The 19,543-nt window shown below is 36.8% G+C and overlaps 1 protein-coding gene across 2 annotated transcripts; it reads left to right on the forward strand.

Moving 5' to 3' along the window:
* The first annotated feature begins 391 nt into the window (after nt 1-391).
* Art8 (Arginine methyltransferase 8) lies at nt 392-14,772 on the forward strand. Of its 2 annotated transcripts, none has more exons than XM_067125450.1 (4): nt 392-1,115; nt 5,968-6,116; nt 6,945-7,059; nt 11,849-14,772. In XM_067125450.1, the coding sequence occupies exons 2-4, from the start codon at nt 5,985-5,987 to the stop codon at nt 12,997-12,999; spliced, it is 1,398 nt and encodes a 465-aa protein (XP_066981551.1). In that variant the 5' UTR covers nt 392-1,115; nt 5,968-5,984; the 3' UTR covers nt 13,000-14,772. The 2 variants fall into 2 exon arrangements, with proteins under 2 accessions (XP_066981551.1, XP_066981552.1); XM_067125451.1 differs by having other exon boundaries at nt 430-1,129.
* The last annotated feature ends 4,771 nt before the right edge of the window (nt 14,773-19,543 follow it).

Below are 19,543 nucleotides of genomic sequence, written 5' to 3' on the forward strand. Positions count from 1 at the left end.
CCCATGATACCAGTTTCTCACAAAGGGGGTAACCAACCGAAGGTGAATTTTGTGGGAGAGAATTGGTAAAAGATGCATGATCTAAAAGAAAGTAAAAATATGAAAAAATAATGTAGTTTGAAGGAAATATAAAGATTATAAAACAACAAAACTCCAAGGAACTAGGTTTCCCAAAAGGATAATGAACCCAGCTAGAAGTTTATGGGGGTCAACTGATAAATGTAGCACGATCTAAAGAAAATTAAGGTATGTAAAAACATAAACTAAGTTAAAGGAAATAAATTTGTAAACGTATGGCTATAAAATATACAATAAACTACTACGACCCCTGTTTCCATAAGGGATAACGGGCTAAGTGAGAGGTTTATGAGGATGAACTGGTAAACTGCGCATAATCTAAAAGAAAAAAAAATAAAATATGGAAAAAATAATTTAGGTCAGAGGAGACAGATATATAGAAACATATACGCAAAACAGAAAAGACACTCCTACGATCCCATTTCCCAGAAAGGGATAGGGACAAATGTGAAGTTTTTTGGAAGTGAAGTGTAATCCTTAGACCTAGCAGTGAAGCACCATCTAAAAAGACAAGAATAGAAACAAAACAATTTATGTCAGAGGAAACAGATATATAGAAATTTATATGCCTAAAAACATAAAAAAAAAAAAAAACTGTGACCCCATTTTCCATAAAGGAATAGGGCCAAATGTGAAGTTTTTGGAGGGTGAAGTGTAATTACTAGACCTAGAAGTGAACCACTATCTAAAAAGACAAGGATAAACAAAGTAATTTAGGTCAGAGGAAACATATATATAGAAATATATGCCTAAAACGTAAAAAAACCCACTGCGACCCCATTTTCCATAAAGGGATAACGAGCCATACGTGAAGTTTTTGGGGGGTGAACCGGCGTAGGAAGTCAGGACCCATGTGCAGTGAAATGTAAACAAGGATAGAGAAGCCTTGCAAATATCTTCGAAGAAGTGGCTTAGTGGTGCTCCATATTTATTTGATTTGTATGTGGATTGGGCAATCAGGAACCCGGGGTCGTTCAATTTAACGCCTCCTGAAGATAAGATTAGGCTGGGTTAATTAGGCCTATCGGGAATCCCAGGTATTGGTCTAGGGGTAGGCCTATGCGCAATTTACGTACTTTATTACCCTTTATATTTTAAAGCTGATTTAATGGGCCTAGTATCATTTCATGATATATTTTAATGTGTTTCTAACTAATATAATGTGTCTTGGCGATGAGGCTAGATTAGGCCTAGATTAAATATCGTAGGCCTATTATCGGGAGCCCCGATAAATGGTCTAGGCCTAGCCAGAATTGACGAGCTCATTTTAACGCAAATAGGGCTTGATTTTCTTCGTAGATATTGACAGGTTTCCAAGAAACCTCACATTAGGCCTAATTTTCATCGGAAACGATAACTGGATTAAGCACAGAACACCTAGGCCTAAGGGGACTCCTAAAGCCTATAGCCTTGAGCGTAGGCTGAGCTAATACAGAGCAGGGGTCAGGGCTACTGTAGGCCTAGTAGGCATTTCAGAGAGAATCTCCTAACCAGACTTACCTTTACCTAACCTAACTGAAGGCTGTGTTCTAACCTGTCTGCAGGGGTGTGAGGGCTTTGTCCCCCCTCCAAGTAATTTGTGACCCCCTACTCTGCATACTACCCCCTTAGGCCTAGGCCTATGATTGGTAATCAGTATAGGCTAACCTAGATGCAACCGCATTGGTAAAACTGAAGACTACTGCAGCCTGAGGCTAGTTCCTGCCGGTTGCTGGCCGGGATATTTATTGCCTTTTTCTTTTATATTTTTTTGCCGGTAGTTTGCAGAAATCGATGGGCTGACTCCCAACGCTGTGTCTGAGCAGAAGCTTGGATCATGTTTCTGATGTATAGTGTCATGGGTGGGGCGGCAAACCCCTGGCCAGGTCAGGGCACAGCGCCTAAGTTGGGTTAGGAAGGTAAGGTCAGGGTTAGGTCAGGACACAGCACTCTACTATGCAGAGTCCACCGCTCTTTGCAGCTAAGCCCCACCCACTGCACGCCAGTGATTGGCTAGCTCTCAAAGGGGGAATAAAGTCACACTAGTTAACAGTCCAAATGATTACCGGTACGGATTTAACTCCGTTCAGTCATGTTGAGTTTCGTGCATGGACCATGACACCACAGATTCGAGTTCCCGGAGTTGTGAAGACTGCAATTGATATCTCTGATAAAAGATATATTAAGTTATATATCATTATGAAGGTCTTGGATCATTTTGCCTGTGCACCCTTTTCTCTTTGATCATGCGCAGCCTAAATACACAAGCATCTTACTTTTTCTTAATTGGCGTTGGCCTAAATGAGCAATCCCATAGACCACGTTGGTGAAATGAAGCAGACTTTGCAGCTATGTCAAATGTTAATGTCATTGAGAGATTAGGCCTGTATCAATTTCTTATATTCTGAGGCAATGACAGGGCATGGACCTACACATGAATTTCTTATATTTTGAGACAATGACAGGGCATGGACCTACATGTCAATTTCTTATATTCTGAAGCAATGACAGGGCATAGACCTACACATCAATTTCTTATATTCTGAGGCAATGACAGGGCATAGGCGTACGCATCAATTTCTTATATTTTGAGACAATGACAGGGCAAGGGCCTACACTTCAATTTCTTATATTTGAGACAATGACAGGCATGGGCCTGCACATTAATTTCTTATATTTTGGTACAATGACAGGGCATGTGCCTGCACTTTAATTTCTTATATTTTGAGACAATGACAGGCATGGGCCCCACACTTCATTTCTTATATTTTGGGGACAATGACAGGGCATGGGCCCTACGCTTTAATTTCTTTTATTTTTGGGACAATGACAGGGCATGGGCCTACACTTAATTTCTTATATTTTGGGACAATGACAGGGCATGGGCCTCTGGCGTCAATTTCGTATATTCGAGGCAATGACAGGGTATAGGCCTGCGATCAGATTCTTATATTTTTGAGACATTGACAGGAGATGGGCCTTACACGTCAATTTCTTATCGCAAATAGTTTTCTACCTGTATCTGTTGGAAATAGAGTAGCTTTTAATTAACATAGTAGTTTCAACTCCATAATACATAATGTGTATGCATAAAGTGGGTACATGTATAAGCAAATCCACATACACATACATGCGTGGATGGCCATAGTAATTGTAACGCCATTATACCACAGAGAATAAAAGTAAAACGTGTGGGCAATGTAATCGATGACACACACAGATCAATCATAGGACTGTCTCAGCCTTACTGTAACTATCAAACCACTCTCAATGAACTATATTGAAAATATATTTACAAAAGGGATATCAAATTATATTACTGTGATAAGAAAATATAAAGCTGCTGTAGCATTTTTGTGAAAATGAATTCTGTGGTAGGAAGGCATCATAAGATACTTCACGAAATAAGAAAAAAAAAAGATAGCTGAAAAAGTTAAGGGTACATAAGAGTCAGTAAATTTCTCTCTCTCTCTCTCTCTCTCTCTCTCTCTCTCTCTCTCTCTCTCTCTCTCTCTCTCTCTCTCTCTCTGTTGTTTGAAGAATATTCTAGTGTAGACTATATTCATAAAGATCTCGATTACTTTTAATTAAAACAAATTACTAAATTTCAGTTAACAAGAGTAGGAAGATAATTCGTTACACCAGTATTTTATGAATAGGTCTATGGTTATTCTGCAATGTTAGGTTACTATATGAAAATTTTTCGAAGACACTACAAGCACCATAACAGCAGCAACAAAAATAAGAATACAGTAACCACAACAAGAACCACAATAAAACGCCTGAATACAAGATAGGCATAATCCAAACATCATAAAGACAAAAAGGACATTATAGGTCTGTGTCATTTTTGTGGTTCTGTTATTTCGAAAGGAGATAATGTCATAGAAAATTCTCAACAAGTTATATCAATATGACTCATATAGCCTATCATGCTGTAACTTCAAGTTAAGCATGGGCATATTCTGGTTTTGTAGAGTGCAGTCACTGCTTTTTCATCCCCCTCGAGTGTGTAAACGCGATTGCAATGAAATCGATTTTATGACTATTAAAATGTAGTAAAATTTTCTGAAATCGATATGAAATACCAGTCTGAATAAGCGATGAAAATCTTTGAGTTAAATTTATAATGGTGAACACGCTTGACAATATCAGACCGTAATTATCATTGTCCAGTGATTTAAGCACTGCACTGATTCGAACAGACATTCCTGTGTCACCTCCATTATTTAGGTGAACCTCATTTACAAGCACAACATTGCAGCATCGCGGAACATTCCTGACTCCATTCATATTTTCCTGTTATTTTTACCATTTTTAGGGAGATGTGTCTTATGATTTTATTTCAGGGGATAATATAACGTTTCTTTTTGATAATCAGAGGCGATTTTTAGTTCGGTAAAACAACCATTGCAGAATAAATGAAGATGAAAAGAACCACTGATTAACTAACTCTTCGAAACCATTGCCAACCAATCAGCTTCAAGGAATGGTCGTGACGTAATCAGTGGGCGGGGCTTAGCTGCAAAGTACAGTGGACTTTGCTATAGTAAAGATTAGGTTTATTTTCTTCAGTGGAACTTGTGTCCTACGTTCTCAGCTGTTTATGATAAAAAATGCCTCAGACTAAATGAGAAAATTCATCAGAGTAGGCCTATGTACCATTGTTGCATTTGCACAAATATGGTTAGTTAGCCTATGTAATAAGCAAATACTGAAGTTCATCAAAGTTAAAGGTTATTGTGATAATTAGTATATCGGTAATTTCTTTTCTTCTAATATAATAGGATACCTTTTTGGCTAGCTTCTAAATATATACAATAGTACTGTGATGTTTAAAACTAGTGAAATGTAGTTTGTTCCGACAGTTATACAGTTATATAAACTTTTGCCTTTTATATACTTAGGGGTTTATGCTTGCAAGACTACAAACTATCTCATTTTATATAAGTCCTGAAAAATCAGTAAATCACTATGAACTGAAAATAATGTTGAAGCTTGGTAGCTTGGTAGTTTATTGGTTGTGAGTTGTGAGGTATGGCCCGCTCATCTTTAAATGACCCATCACTTTTTTCTTTGGCCTTTGTCAAAAGGCACTCTGGATAAGAAAGCCATCAAGTTTAACACTGAAAAATTACGTAAGATAGTAATTGTAATGCCACTTGTATGAAATTTAGCAAATTTTTTAAGCAATGCATTTTTATAATTATACATTTCTGGAATCTTCTTTACAGGAGTATCCCTGGCACCAGCCAGAAATAGTTGTTGAAACTTGATAACCATGTATGGCAGGCAGGTGAGTAGGTGAGACCCCCTCATTCACCTGCCTCCCGCTGAATAACCTGGTTATCAAGTTTCAGCAGCTGTTAATTGCTGGTTCCAGAAATACACATGCATAAAAGATTCCATGAATGTATATTTATAAAAATGCAAATTACTTTAAAAATTTGCTATATCTTGTGCCACACATTGTCTAACTATCTTTACTTAATTTTTCGTTATGAAACCAGATGGCTTTCTTGTCCCAAGTGCTTGGGCTTTGAATCTCAGTACAGTGCTAGGCATCTGTCATTCCAGCTAGTGAAACAACAGCTTTGTACAGTAATTCACATATGAACATAATTGTTATTAACAACTTTTTTTTTGTAGATCCAAATCCTTTCTTTCTCACCTACCCCCCCTTTTCAAGCATAAAAATCTGCTAACTACTTTGATTGATATAAGTAAATTCAACACATGGTTTCTCCATCATCTTGACTTGAAGATATTAGTAGTATCATTACTCTATTGTTGTTTTGTATTTATGAAACTTAATTGTTAAGGATTGTTTTATAGTATAGTACTTGTTGTTATCAGTTAATTTTGATTACAATACTTCATATGTGTTCCTAAACTACATTTTCATTTTAGGTCATCATATTGGCAAGATGGCAGACACAGAAGCTGAAGACTCAAGTATGGCATCTGTAGACGAGGATGGAATTACAAACATTCTGAACCAGTATAAAGTGGATGATCGCATAGAGAACGAATATTTTTCAAGTTATGAAGATGTTGAGGTAACTGAGAACATACTTTTAGATCTCATATGTGCTGTGAATTGGGGTTTAGCATATTCGTATAAAGATGCAAACCCACCAGTGAGATGCTTTTGTTAAGTCATATGTAGGTAGTTTAGGAATTTTTGGCTTAAGGAATCCAAATGGGTAGTTGTTTTACGGGAGTACAAGCCTCCATTTGTTCCTACAAGAACACAAACTATTTTGTGCAATTGGAACCTCAAAAGTTCAAGCGAAGGTGCAATGCATTACTATCTTACAACAAGCCTCCTTGTATGTTACTCACATTATCATTTCATTAATTTGTTAAATTATTTTTTCTTTTCTAATAAGTGACCTCTTCTTTCTGTATTTCCTTTTACCTTTTGTTACTTCTTTCTAATGAAAACCATATTCTCTGTAAGCTTGAATTTCAAGTCAATGGTCCCTGCGGGCTTGCTCCATATGAATAGGATTCATTTTCTGAATAATAATGGTAATAAGTCTTGCTTTATATGGATACACCTGAGAAGTTGTCTCCTCTCAGATTGTTGCGATGTTGATAACAGTTACCTCCTATTCTCTATAGAAGGACTTGGGCTCCTTCACAAAAGAAAAGAGATTAATAAGGCCCTCAAGGACATGTAAAATGGAAAAGCTCCCAGAACCATTTGGAATAACAAATGATTCAATAAAAGCAGAAGAATTCTCTTTATAGCCTGTACCTGCCCAAACCGGCAAATATAAGGGTTTTATAAAGCAAATTACATATTTTTAAATTGAACTGTAAAAAGTTGTCGCATTGATGGGTTCAGATTGTAGGTAATTTTGTGATCTTTTTATTTTCAGATTCACAGGCTTATGATTAGTGACCATCCCAGGACGTCAGCGTATGCTGATGCTATCAAGAAAAACAAACATTTGTTTAAAGGAAAAGTAGTTATGGATGTTGGTGCAGGCACTGGTAGGTAATACTGTATTTTAATGTAAATTTGTCTTTGCCATGTAAAAATCATCTATATTACCCTGGAGCAACTCTTTTAAGTTTTCTCTAGTAAGGCCTCCTCAACAGATGGTGTCTCAACCTCTTATTATGACAGTTGTTATTAGCTATCATTAGTTATGTCGGTTACTTAAGATGCACATTCTATGTAGAAGGGAAGTGTCTTCATTTATTTCACATTTGGACTTTGTACTTAGAGCCCTGATCATATAAACAATGGAGTGAAACTCAGAAGTTCAGAAGTCACTGTACCCATTAAAAATACATTACTGTTATTCAGAAGAATCTTAAGAACATAAACACCAAATCTTTGGGTTTTGAATGTGTGTAGGATATGACACAGGAGAGAAGAAATGTGTGATACTTTAACTGGTAGGTTTAAGAGTGAATCAGCTGGATGCTATGGCACTAGAATAAGGATTAGAGTGTTTGCGTTTGGAGTAGGTGAAAGGTGTAGAACTAGGGAAGGGACTGTGCTTGCATTGTAAGAAAAGTTGTTTGGACAGGTGAAAGCATACAAATGTGCTAATCAGAGGATTGCAAATGTAGGGATAAATAAGACACGAGAAAGAATTTGTGAATTTGTGATGTGAGAAATATATACAGTAGTTTCTAAGGACGAATATTCTTAAGTAAACCTGCGAAACAGAAAGTGGTGAGGAAGAGTTTGTTTGATAATGTGTTATTACAGAATGGATGGAGGAGCAAGGTGATTGATGTATTGGGAAGAAGAGGCATGGTTATAAGTTCAACTTACAGAGGAAGAGGTGGAAATAAATGTAATCAAGTGAGTATGATAGGAAGAAAGTAAGAAAAGCATTCAGTATACCCTCTATTTACGCAGGAGTTAGGTTACAGGAGCCTCTAGCCTAAGTTGAAAATATTACATAGTTTATTATCTTGTATAAAAAGGCGTAACACACTGTGCTACGTGGTATTTACATATATAAACAATGCACGTCTTCCTGTACATACTTCATGCCATAATTTTTAGATTATTTACACTACGTAACACCAAAATCCGCGAAAACGAGTTAAATATGGTACTGTATACAATTTCTGAAACAAATTTGTTTGTTTTGGTACAAAACCCATCCCTTTATATCTGCCTTCAGATGTTTCAGTACCTTTTCTAGATATACTTGAGAAAGACGAATCCAGCTCGCCACCTGCACATCATGACTCATAAGTCCCACCCTAAGCCAAAGGTGGTTATTTCAGTTGCCTTCATTGAGCAGTGAAAGTGGATAGGAGGAGCAAACTGCTCAGACTTGGTGCTCTACCAGATGTGTAGATTTGGTGAGTGGTTCATATTTATCTGCTGTCAGCGGAGTGTTTAGAAATCTCTTGATTCACACTGAAGACGTGGGAGTGCTGGAAGGTAGTCTTGGACACACTGGCCATGTTAGATACTGACAAGCAGGACATACAATAGCTTCTGGCAGAATGTAATATGGTAATGATATGAGGATTCATAACAGGTCTCCGAAGCATATCCAAAGAATGTGCAACAAGTCAGTCAAGCCCAGTCTGTGGATCTGTAGCTGATCTCTCATACCTGTCTGAAGGATCTCAAGCTGGTCTTTCCAACCTTTCTGAAGGGTCTCTGGTACGTCTGTACTCCTTTTGGTGTGAACAGTTTTGTCCAAGGCAACAGACTAGGCAGTAGCTGAGTGGCCTCCAAAAATAAAGGCTGAATCAGTAAATGGTTGAATTTATACAATAACTTCCTCAGCCATTCCTACTCCTGTTAGCTATGAACAGCAGACATCAACTATTGGATGATATTGCGTTTATTGTAGTGGAGGACCAATGCACTTTCATCCGCAGATTGGAACAGTTGTCATGCATCAACTTTTCAGCACTAAGCACCAGCTGCTCTTTTTACTTCAGCTGGAGAACTTTGGATGATTGGTATGCCAGTGACAATGCTCTTATTGTTATTTCAACAACTTGTTTATGTAAAGCTCAACAAGATGACCTCTGTAAGCACTGACTGGAAGTTTGAAGAGCTGAGTGAACTAAAGTCAGAAGCAGGAGAATTCAGATGACAAAAATCTATTTAATGGACCATTATATACAACCTAAATTCACTGTATTCCAAAATCCTCTAGTTATTACAGTGACAGCCTGTTCCATTGTGATGTCCATAGCTCTAGATCTTTCTTTGAATCACAAGAAAAGTGCTAACAAGATTAAACAAGTAAAAAATGCGCCGAAGTTTCCTCAGCCCAATCAAGTTTTCTGTACAGTGTATAATCAGGGCCACCGAAAATAGAGGTATCTTTCGATGGTCTCTGTATAATGCTGTATGACCTGCGGCCCATGAAACTTTGACCATGGGCCGTTGGTGGCCTGTCCTATATTGTTACCAGATGCACGATTATGGCTAACTTTAACCTTAAATAAAATAAAAACTACTGAGGCTAGAGGTCTGCAATGTGGTATGCTTGATAATTGGAGGGTGGATGATCAACATATCAATTTCAGCCCTTTAGCCTCAGTAGTTTTTAAGATCTGAGGGTGGACAGACAGACAAAGCTGGCACAATACTTTTCTTTGACAGAAAACTAAAAGACATTGTAAAGAAGTAAAGATCTTTTACCAGCAATTCAAGGTCAGTTGTGCTGTGGAGTGAAAAGAACTCACTGTCAGTCATGGTAATTTTGTGCACCTTCAAAAACTGTAGAGCCTCACCATTTGTAGTTTGGAGGAAAATGAGGAAAGTTGCAGGAAAGTTGATTACATGAATTATAGGTACTCATGAACAACACAGTATAAGATGTAAAGGTTAACTCAATGTAGTTTATCCTAATAGATCTGAATCGTCAACAGTTGTCAGATTTGTTGCTAAAGGACCCTATTAAGCAAGTAAAATTTCCATACTGAACAATGCTTCTGATTTCACAGCAGAACTGCATGCAATTCATTCAACAATTAAGGTTATTAGTGTATGTTGCCAAATAAATTTGTAATTTCTAGTATGGTCTGAAGCATTTTCTTGTTAAAAATACCAGGTTTTCATTCCACATATTATATGAAGTTAGTTTAAGTGTTAGAATATGTTGGACTCTTTCCCATGTCGGGTATAAAGGAAAATGAAGAGGGCAGTAAAGTAGTTAAACTTGATTCTACCATGATCACATTAAAAGTAGCCATTCCTGTCAGTGATTTTCGCACATTATCCATCAACTACTAAATTGGAATCTTTATGGACTATTGAATCTTATAGCAACAAATACATACAGACTAAATTCATGGTTGATTTCTGGAATTCTTGAAAGTAAAGAAGAGCTCCTCATGAAAATAATTTCATCTCATAGTTCACACTTGTTAGGCCCATGGGTATTTTACGAATCTCAGTGGTCAGGGAATAAAGTTTGACACTTTAGTGTTAACAATCTGGAAAAGAGGTTATAGAAATGTTTCAGATATCAAAGATTGGAATGAAGAGAAGATCAAAAGTCACTGTAAGCTAAACAAACCGTACTTCCCTTTCATTCCTTGCTTCACAAACTAATGTGTCCTCAGGGTAATGTTCTTAAAATTCTAGAACCTGTTCCTCCACCTCAATATGGTTCTCCACTTTCAACTCGTCCTCATTTGCTCTTCTAATATATTTCAAGCGTCAACAGTATCTTTTTCTATGAATACTTTGTAACCTTGTAGCATGTCATGCAACACCATCTGTATTCAGTATACAGTACTAAGTCACCCCCACATTTTTCCCACAGTGCCACATGCCTACTTTCCTTTGCTAAATTTCTAATCATAGTAAGATTTATTTGGTGACATTGACCTTCAATCCTCTTCTCTCCTTTCCACTCCTCTACCTGGTAGACATTTCCCTAAACTTTTAAGATTCTGCTGTGAAAATTGGGCTGTCTGCATGTAACACCTTCCAGGTTCCTCCTGCTTTGTACTCTTTTGATTACTATTATAAACAGAACACAGCTTAGGACTATCCATGATAAACACCAGTGTTTTATCTCAAATTCTTCAGATATACTTGACACTTCATTTTAGATCTTGCTTTGAGTTTCCAGTACCTTATGCTTTTGTAATGCCCTTTTAATTGCTTGGCTTGGTGATCTGTTAGTTGCCTTCTCAAGATTCTGAGACGTAGAGTCCCTCAGTCTTTTCATAGCACTTGTCCTTTAGTTGCCTTCTTATTAAGACTGCTTTTTGTTGAAATCTCAGGCTTGATGTCCATTTGACAGTTAACAATTTTACCAGTTTTACTCTGCTTAAGCAATCTTATTCCTCTAATATTTCTAAGTTGCTGTGCATCCTCTTTTTTTTTCATATATTGTTAGTGTAAGGTTTTTTCCAGTCTTCCAGTCCTATCTTTTATTTGTCAGTTGTCATTTTCTCAGGTTTATGGATGTCCAGCTTTCATGTTGCTTTTCTTAAATCGCTTGTTATTATGATTGGCTTTGGTGCTTTTTCACTTTTGTGAAACTTGTTACCTTGACTGGAAGTTTTAATCTCTTCAGCTGTTATTTTCTTGCCAACAGTCTTAGTTCATAATAATTTCCTTCATTCCAGTGATTGTAAAGAAACTGCCTTGATTGGTTGTGTGGTGAGAAGGGGGTTTCCCTTTTCAGAGGTTTCACAGCTTGGTTAAAATGCTTAACCACTAATTGACACATCAAAAAGAGAGATTTGGTTGGAGGTAAAAGCAGCATTAAGTGCAATGCAGTTGTGTCAGAGGAACACAACTGTTTAAAAACTTCATTTTTTTTTTCAGGTATCCTTTCGTTATTCATGGCTGCAGCTGGGGCAAGGAAAGTGTATGCAGTAGAAGCCAGCGGCATGGCAGCCATAATCGAGAAAGTGGCTCGTGATAATGGATTCAGTGATGTCATCAAGGTCTTCCCTGATAAAGTGGAAAACATTTCGTTGAAAGAGAACGAAAAAGTTGACGTTTTGGTTTCAGAATGGATGGGATTTTATCTGCTACACGAGTCCATGTTGAACTCTGTCATTACAGCTCGTGATAAGTTTCTATCAGATAATGGTACCATTTTTCCTTCTGAAGCTAGATTGTATGCTTGCCCATGTTCCTTACAAGCCCTGTATAAAGAACAGATAAATTTTTGGAATAATGTTTATAATTTTGATATGTCTGCAGTCAAAGAAGTTGCTCTTAAATCCAAAATGAAGAAACCTGAGGTTTGCTTAGTCCCAAAGTCTGATCTCTTAGCAGAGCCATCTTGTGTCAAGACTTTTAATCTCAGATGGGTCACTGGAGAAGACGTACAGTCATTTACAGAAACGTCCTTCGTTGGAATCACAAGAGCTGGGCTGTATCAAGGTTTATGTCTCTGGTTTGAGTGTGATTTCGATGGACGCGAGTATGACGAAGAGGGAAAAGAAAACGGCCGCCTTGTCACACTTTCTACATCTCCCTCCAGTCCCCCAACTCACTGGAAGCAGACAGTGGTAGTATTAGGGTATGGAGCCGATATGACTAGCAATCAGTTTGATCAAAGCTGTCAAAGTGAAGCTTCAAATAGTGAAGGTAGTACTCCCAAACAGTTGGAAAGTGAGGAAAGGAACTGTAAACCAGGACCAAGTCAGTGCAGAGATTCTCCATCCATAGGTGGTAAAGAAAAGGCCTTGGGTACAAAAGATAAAATTCAAGAAAGCGGTTATCAGAGGGAAGAACTTTTGGTACAGAAGGATTACGAAGTAGATGAAGATGAAGTAGTTGGGTGGAGACTAATATTTGCCCAGAGCAAAGAAAATATTCGCCATTACACAATGACCGTTGAAATGTTAGACCCAGAAACCGAAGAGCACCCAATTCCATGTGCTTGCCCAATGCCTCGTTGTATGATAATTGCTAAGATGATGGAGAGTGAAACGGAAGGAGACGACGCCATTGACTGTACTTGATTAGTGATTAAAAATTTTACTTGATAAGAAAGAATCTTGATGTGGATTGAAACAGCTGAAAGGGAATGATTTAGCTAACTATTTTATGTAAACTGTAAAAGCTTCATAATTTCAGATGCAAACCTTTCATGCCTACCGTGAAAACTATTTTAATGTTTCCACTTTGTTGAAATATGTTATTCGTTTTATCACTGAAAATCCATTGCTTCATGACTGAGTTCAGGTACACCAGCAACCTTTCCGGGCATGTTAAAAAAAAAAAAAATAAGAATCCAGCCCACCATTTGCACATTTGAGTTCCCACATCTCATCTATCAGCAAAAAATGGTCATATGAAATGTGTCTGTTGATTTGACAAGACCTATTGACTTTGCTTCCATAAACTTGACCAGTTCGTGCATTTCTTGAATTTGTTTTTGTTGTTTCAACCTTTGTTATATTTCATTATTTATGTAATACATTGGACCTCCCTATAACCCTTCCTCCTGTGGGGGTCAGTGCCGTCAGTGTACCTCACGTGGTGCACTGTAGGCATTACTCAATGTTCTTTGCAGCATCCCTTCGGCCCCTAGCTGCAACCTCTTTCATTCCTTTTGCTGTACCTCTGTTCATATTCTCTTTCTCCCATCTGACTTCTCACCCTCTCTAACAGTTGCTTCTTAGTGCAGCTGTGAGGTTTTTCTCCTTTTACACCTTTCAAACCGTCTTACTGTCAATTTCCCTTTCAGGGTGAATGACCTCATAGGTCCCAGTGCTTGGCCTTTGGCCTAAATTCTGTATTCCAATTCCAATTCCAGTAACTTTTCCTTACAGTAAGAAGCTCTTCTCCCAGCCTCAATTTCAGAGATGCCACCAGAATATCAGTCTCCTCAGTCTTCACTCCAACAGTGCCTCATCACGAGAGGTTTTTTGTGTTGGACATCATCAAGGGTTACTACTCTGCTCTCTTGAAGGTGTTTGAAGGCGTCGGCTTTGGCTCCTCAAGGGAGTTTGTCACATGGGCCCATCATTTGAAAGGGTATCCATGCTGAAGACTGCAGTCCCCATCCTGGGACTTGTCTCTGGTGTTAAATGCCTTTCTGTATAATGAATGAACCTCTGGTGGATGCTTCATCTGGATAAGTAAGTTATCTAGTGAGGTTTCTCACTTTCTCACACACAAAATTCCAGTAGTATCGATAAATCTTATGTGACAGGTGTAGTGAAGAAGATGCAAACAGCTCCCTCCCAATCTCAGGATCGATATTATTATTTCATCCTTGCTGCTGATGGAGAGTATAGTAAGTCATTTGATTCACTACTGATATTGTCATTTAGCAGTACAGACTAGTACTAGCCAATTTTATGATCCTTTTTAGTTCCCAGAGCTGCTGAACTTCAGACATTCATTCAGTAGTTTGCTGGCTCCTTGCTCCTTAGAATAGATGTCCAAACAGCAGCAGGTCTTCTTTCGATCTAGCTACTCATTCAGTTAGAAAGCGATTAGCTTTTAGTACCAAAACAAGTACAGTTTTTTAAAAGCAAAATTGATTACTTTTATACAATTATACAAATCCATCAGGTACAGACAGCACTTTATGTGACCATTTTTTGCTAATAGAGGGATTTCAGAGTCTGGATGTACACACAGCAAGCTGGGATTTTTTTTTTTATCTGGCAGGGCATTCTGCGAAGAGAGCAGATGCACCTAAAGATAGTTGTAGTGAAAAGTATGTAACAAACTTTTCCATTTTGTACCACTAATAGTGTATCCAAATATATGTCTTATATGTTTTTTGTTTATCCTTATCCTTTATACCAGTGCTTGACTCTGTATAGTTGTAACAAACATAACATATAGTTTCACAGGCCTTTTTCTAGTTGATCCTGGTTAATAGTAGAGGCAGATTAATTCAGCTTATTGTAACTAGTAATATTATGTGATTGTAGTGTATGTGCACTCATGAGTTGATGCTCATTTGGAAACAGCGAAATAGCAGAAGTTACCCACACAGGAGAAGCTACATATTTCCATGAGCAAGCAGGAACCATGACATGCTTAGACTTATTAGTAACAGTTCTGACTCACTGACTTTGACTGCAAGCTATCAGAAAATTGATATACCAGGAACACTTGCCAGTTATCACCAGCATTAGTGACGGTATCACCTTGGTCTTGTCTGGAAAAGGCAGGTTGGTTGAACTGTAATTGAATATAATGTTGATGAGTTCCACAGTGTGGACGATTCATTTTGAGTTATTAAATGGTACCTCCACACTGCTGGAAATAATTTCATTATTAAGCACACAGAAATACAATATTATATTAGTGTTCTATATCAGACTACTAGAAAAGCATAGAGTAGATGATGTGGAAATAGAGTTGAGAAAATGTAATAAATTATGAGAAAAGGAGAGCCCAATTTTATCTAACAGTGAAAGCAGGTTATTGAAGTCATGGTCAATTTGTGCTTCAAACTTTAATTGGGGAACCTCAAATTATGATGTATGGAAAAGATGAAGAAAATAGGAAAGGCCACTTCAAGTTTAAAGGTTAATGGACAGTATTGAACAAGCCCTTTAGAAAGTGTGAGTAATGCCTTTGCTGAGCAGTTTGCTAGCGTCTTCCATAAATCATATTGCGCTCCAGGATGTCATTACAGACAGATGCACTGACTTCGTTTCTTCTGAACTGATTGGATGAGTCATGCCATCTGATTTGACCCAGAAGACTTGTAATGATACAGCTCCAACCCCCGATGATATTGTGTGTGTTATGATGAAGAATATTTCCAGGAATACAGTGCTATTTAAGATTAGTATCATGAAATATAGCATGATAGCAAACATTCTGCTCGGACTTTTATAATGGCTGTTATTTAAGAATTTTCAAAGCCAGAAAGGATTAATTTTTAGCATCCATTTACTGACCAATAACTTATGTCTCTCTTAAGCAGGGTAATCGAAATGATGTCAATATAAGACTGGTTTTATTATTTGGAAAAGAAGGGTATTTTAACTCCGCTCTTGTGTTCTTGCTAAATACACTCAGCAACCGACATATTACTTTTAATTGAAATTCCAAGTAGCAGCATGTATCTTTATTCTGTGACATTGAAAAAGCATTTAATATTGCCTGGAGATATTACATCTTGAAAAATATTCATGAATGGCCTTGAAGGAGAAATACTAATGGTCTTCCAGGTACTTTTAACTGGTCACAACTTTCAGGTTAATGTTTGTAGCACCTTGTGTGAAGAAAGATATCATGAAGTTTCTCTGGGGGCATGTATTGAGTATTGCCCTTTTTGTCTTAGCTAATGATTATTTGGCTAAAGTGAACTGATCCAATTTTTGTCTGTACCAGACAGGCCTGTTTCTCACAGACCACAACTGTGGTATGCAATAAATGTTTGGATACTGAAAAAAAAAAATGTTAAAATACAGACATTTTTTCTTACTATTATGTTGTGAACAGACATTCCAGACATTTTGAATACCTAAATGTTCTTTTTTTCTTCTTATAATGTTATAAGATTATATCTTTCATCAAGCTTCCTAATCCACTTTCAATGAGAAAGAAATGAGAAAGAAAATTAGTTCTGGCAATTCATTAAGGTTTTTCTGATCACATGGAGAAAAAAATCCAAAATTAAAACAACAGCATCGTTTAAAAATCCAGTTTGCTCTACTTGGCAACTCACTGGTTATTGGGAAAAGGTTTTGAAATCTTACATGATTCCAGAACTCATCAACTTTTTGAGGCTTTAATTACGGCAGAAGAAGAAGAACGAATGGAAATATTATGAGAAACCGTAGGAATACTACCCGGACAAAACTGGTTTCGTCTGTTGGATGGATCTATTGAAGCCATACAAAAATATTTTGTTGACTGAGCAGCAGCGGTATTCCATTAAAGAAGATTATCAAAGAAGACGAAGAAAAACTCTCAGATTGAATCATCCATTTTATTTATTTGTTTATTTATTTGCTTTGTGTATAATAATTGTTTTTGTCAGTTTTATCAGTATTTTGCTTTATTCTTCTTGTGTCTAAATTTCATGATTACACCCCATAGGAGTGTAGGGCTGTCAGCGCACTTCAAGTGGTGCACTGTAGGCATCACTTGAGGTGCTTTGCTGCAGCCCTGTCATTCCTTTGACTGTACCTCCGTTCATATTCTCTCTCTCCCCATCTTACTTTCCTCAACCTTCTCCTAACAGGTGTTTTACAGTGCAACTGTGAGGTTTTCCTCTTGTACACCTTTGTAACCTTTTTACTCTCGATTTCCCATTCAGCGCTGTATGACCTCATAGGTCCCAGGGCTTGGGCGTTGGCCTAAATTATATATACCATACTGTAAGTGATTCTGTACTATAAACAGTATTTAGTGCATTAGTGGCTTGAAGTTTCATATAATCAGGATTAGTTGATGCCCCTCATTTTGCAACTGACCACCAGGTACAAAATTCACTGCTTCATAATCAGGTCACAATGGATGTTTGATGGAACAGGCCCAAGTTGTGCACTTCATATAGGTATTGCTTTGTCAGACCAGTGTGACATCTCTGATATAAAACTGATATAATTTATATATATACTGAAATATATTATTTATATATATTTATATATATATATGTGTGTGTAATATGTAGATATAGGATATTTATGTGTATGTAGATATATATATATATATATATATATATATATATATATATATATATATATATATATATATATATATATATATATATATATATATATATGTATGTGTACTATGTGTGTGTGTGTATACTGTATAAATATCTACATATATATATATATATATATATATATATATATATATATATATGTATATATATATATATATATATATATATATATATATATATATATATATATATATATACATGAATATCTTTCCTAATATGGAACAGTGTAATACATAAATAAGAAAAATAAAACACTATGGTTTCAACGTTTAAATAGTGTTTTGCATGGGCCTTTCGACACTAGTCCTTTATATAATATATAAATATATATATATATATATATATATATATATATATATATATATATATATATATATATATATATATACTGTATATATATCTACATATATATATATATATATATATATATATATATATATATATATATATATATATATATATATATATATATATGTATATATATATCCTCCATAATCAGAATTATAGATCCAAATTTTGAATATTCAGATGACAGGGAATGCAATTATGCAAGGCAAAGCAAAAAGAATTTTCAGTATGCAAAGCACTTAATATTTCTTTTGTCTTTATTTTTCAGCTAAATTTGTCAGTCTGGTTCATGTTAGGTCGACCCATTCTTTATAAATCAAAAGACTAAGAAAACTGGGAATTTTATATTTGCAGACTTACATCAGAAGGAACTTATAAGTCCTAGAAATATAACTCAGGACGAGAGAGGTAGAGTGGGAGATGGAGACTACGGGAGATAGTGCTGTCAGTGCACCTTACGCAGTGCACTGTAGGCATTTCTTGAGGTTCTTTGCAGCGTCCCTTCCTGAGGCCCTAGCTGCAACCTCTTTCATTCCTTTTTACTGTGCCTCCTTTTGTGTTCTTTTTCTTCCGTCTTACTTTCCACAACCCTCTCCTAACATTTGTTATACAGTGCAACTGTGAAATTTCCTCCTGTTGCACTTTTCAAACCTTTTTACCCTCAAATTTCCCTTTCAGCACTGAATGACCTCATCAAAGGTCCCAGTGCTTGGCCTTTGGCCTAAATTCTATATTCCATTCCATTCTTTAACGTTCATATACTCTCGTTTGAGTATCAACATTATAGATATGCGTGCAGCTAATACATCGTCTTTATACTTGATATTTATACGAAAGTACAACGAATTACTTGCCATCACGCTATAATCAAACTGAATGTCATCCACATTCAGCTCTCAGTTAAGCAAAATGTCTGACAAAACTGCCTCCCCAGTTAAGAAATGTGGTTAAAAGAAGAATGCTCATGATTGTATTTTAAAATTGAAAGATTGTGAGGATGTTAATTTGAAGTATGATTAACCGATTTTGATTTTATGAAGTTCAGGCTGTCAAGCCAAGCACCGGGGCACTTTAAACCAATAACCCAGTGAAAGGAGGGCGTTGGAGTGGTTGGACAGTGAGATGGAGAGATGCAGAAAACATAAAGGAGATGAAGCGCAAGGAACTAAAGTTGGAATTGGGAGAAAATCCCACAGTTGCACCAAGGCGTAATCCCAGCAGGGGGCTAGTGTACTGTAGGCATTACTTAAGGATATTTACAGCGTCCATTCCTTAGACCCCTAGCTTCAAGCTTCAATCCCTTTCATTCCTTTTACTGCACCTCCGTTCATATGCTCTTTCTTCAATACGACTTTCCACCCTCTCTAACACTTGTTACTTAGTAATAGATAGAGAGGTTGGACAGGAAGAATGAGGAAAAGAAGCTGGGATGGAGGTAAATTAAAGGTTTATAAGAAGGTGCAGTAAGGGGCCTTTAGTTATAGGCCTACTGTGCACCGAGTGAG

The sequence above is a fragment of the Macrobrachium rosenbergii genome, chromosome 23 (assembly GCF_040412425.1).
Source record: "Macrobrachium rosenbergii isolate ZJJX-2024 chromosome 23, ASM4041242v1, whole genome shotgun sequence".
NCBI classification, from domain to species: domain Eukaryota; kingdom Metazoa; phylum Arthropoda; class Malacostraca; order Decapoda; family Palaemonidae; genus Macrobrachium; species Macrobrachium rosenbergii.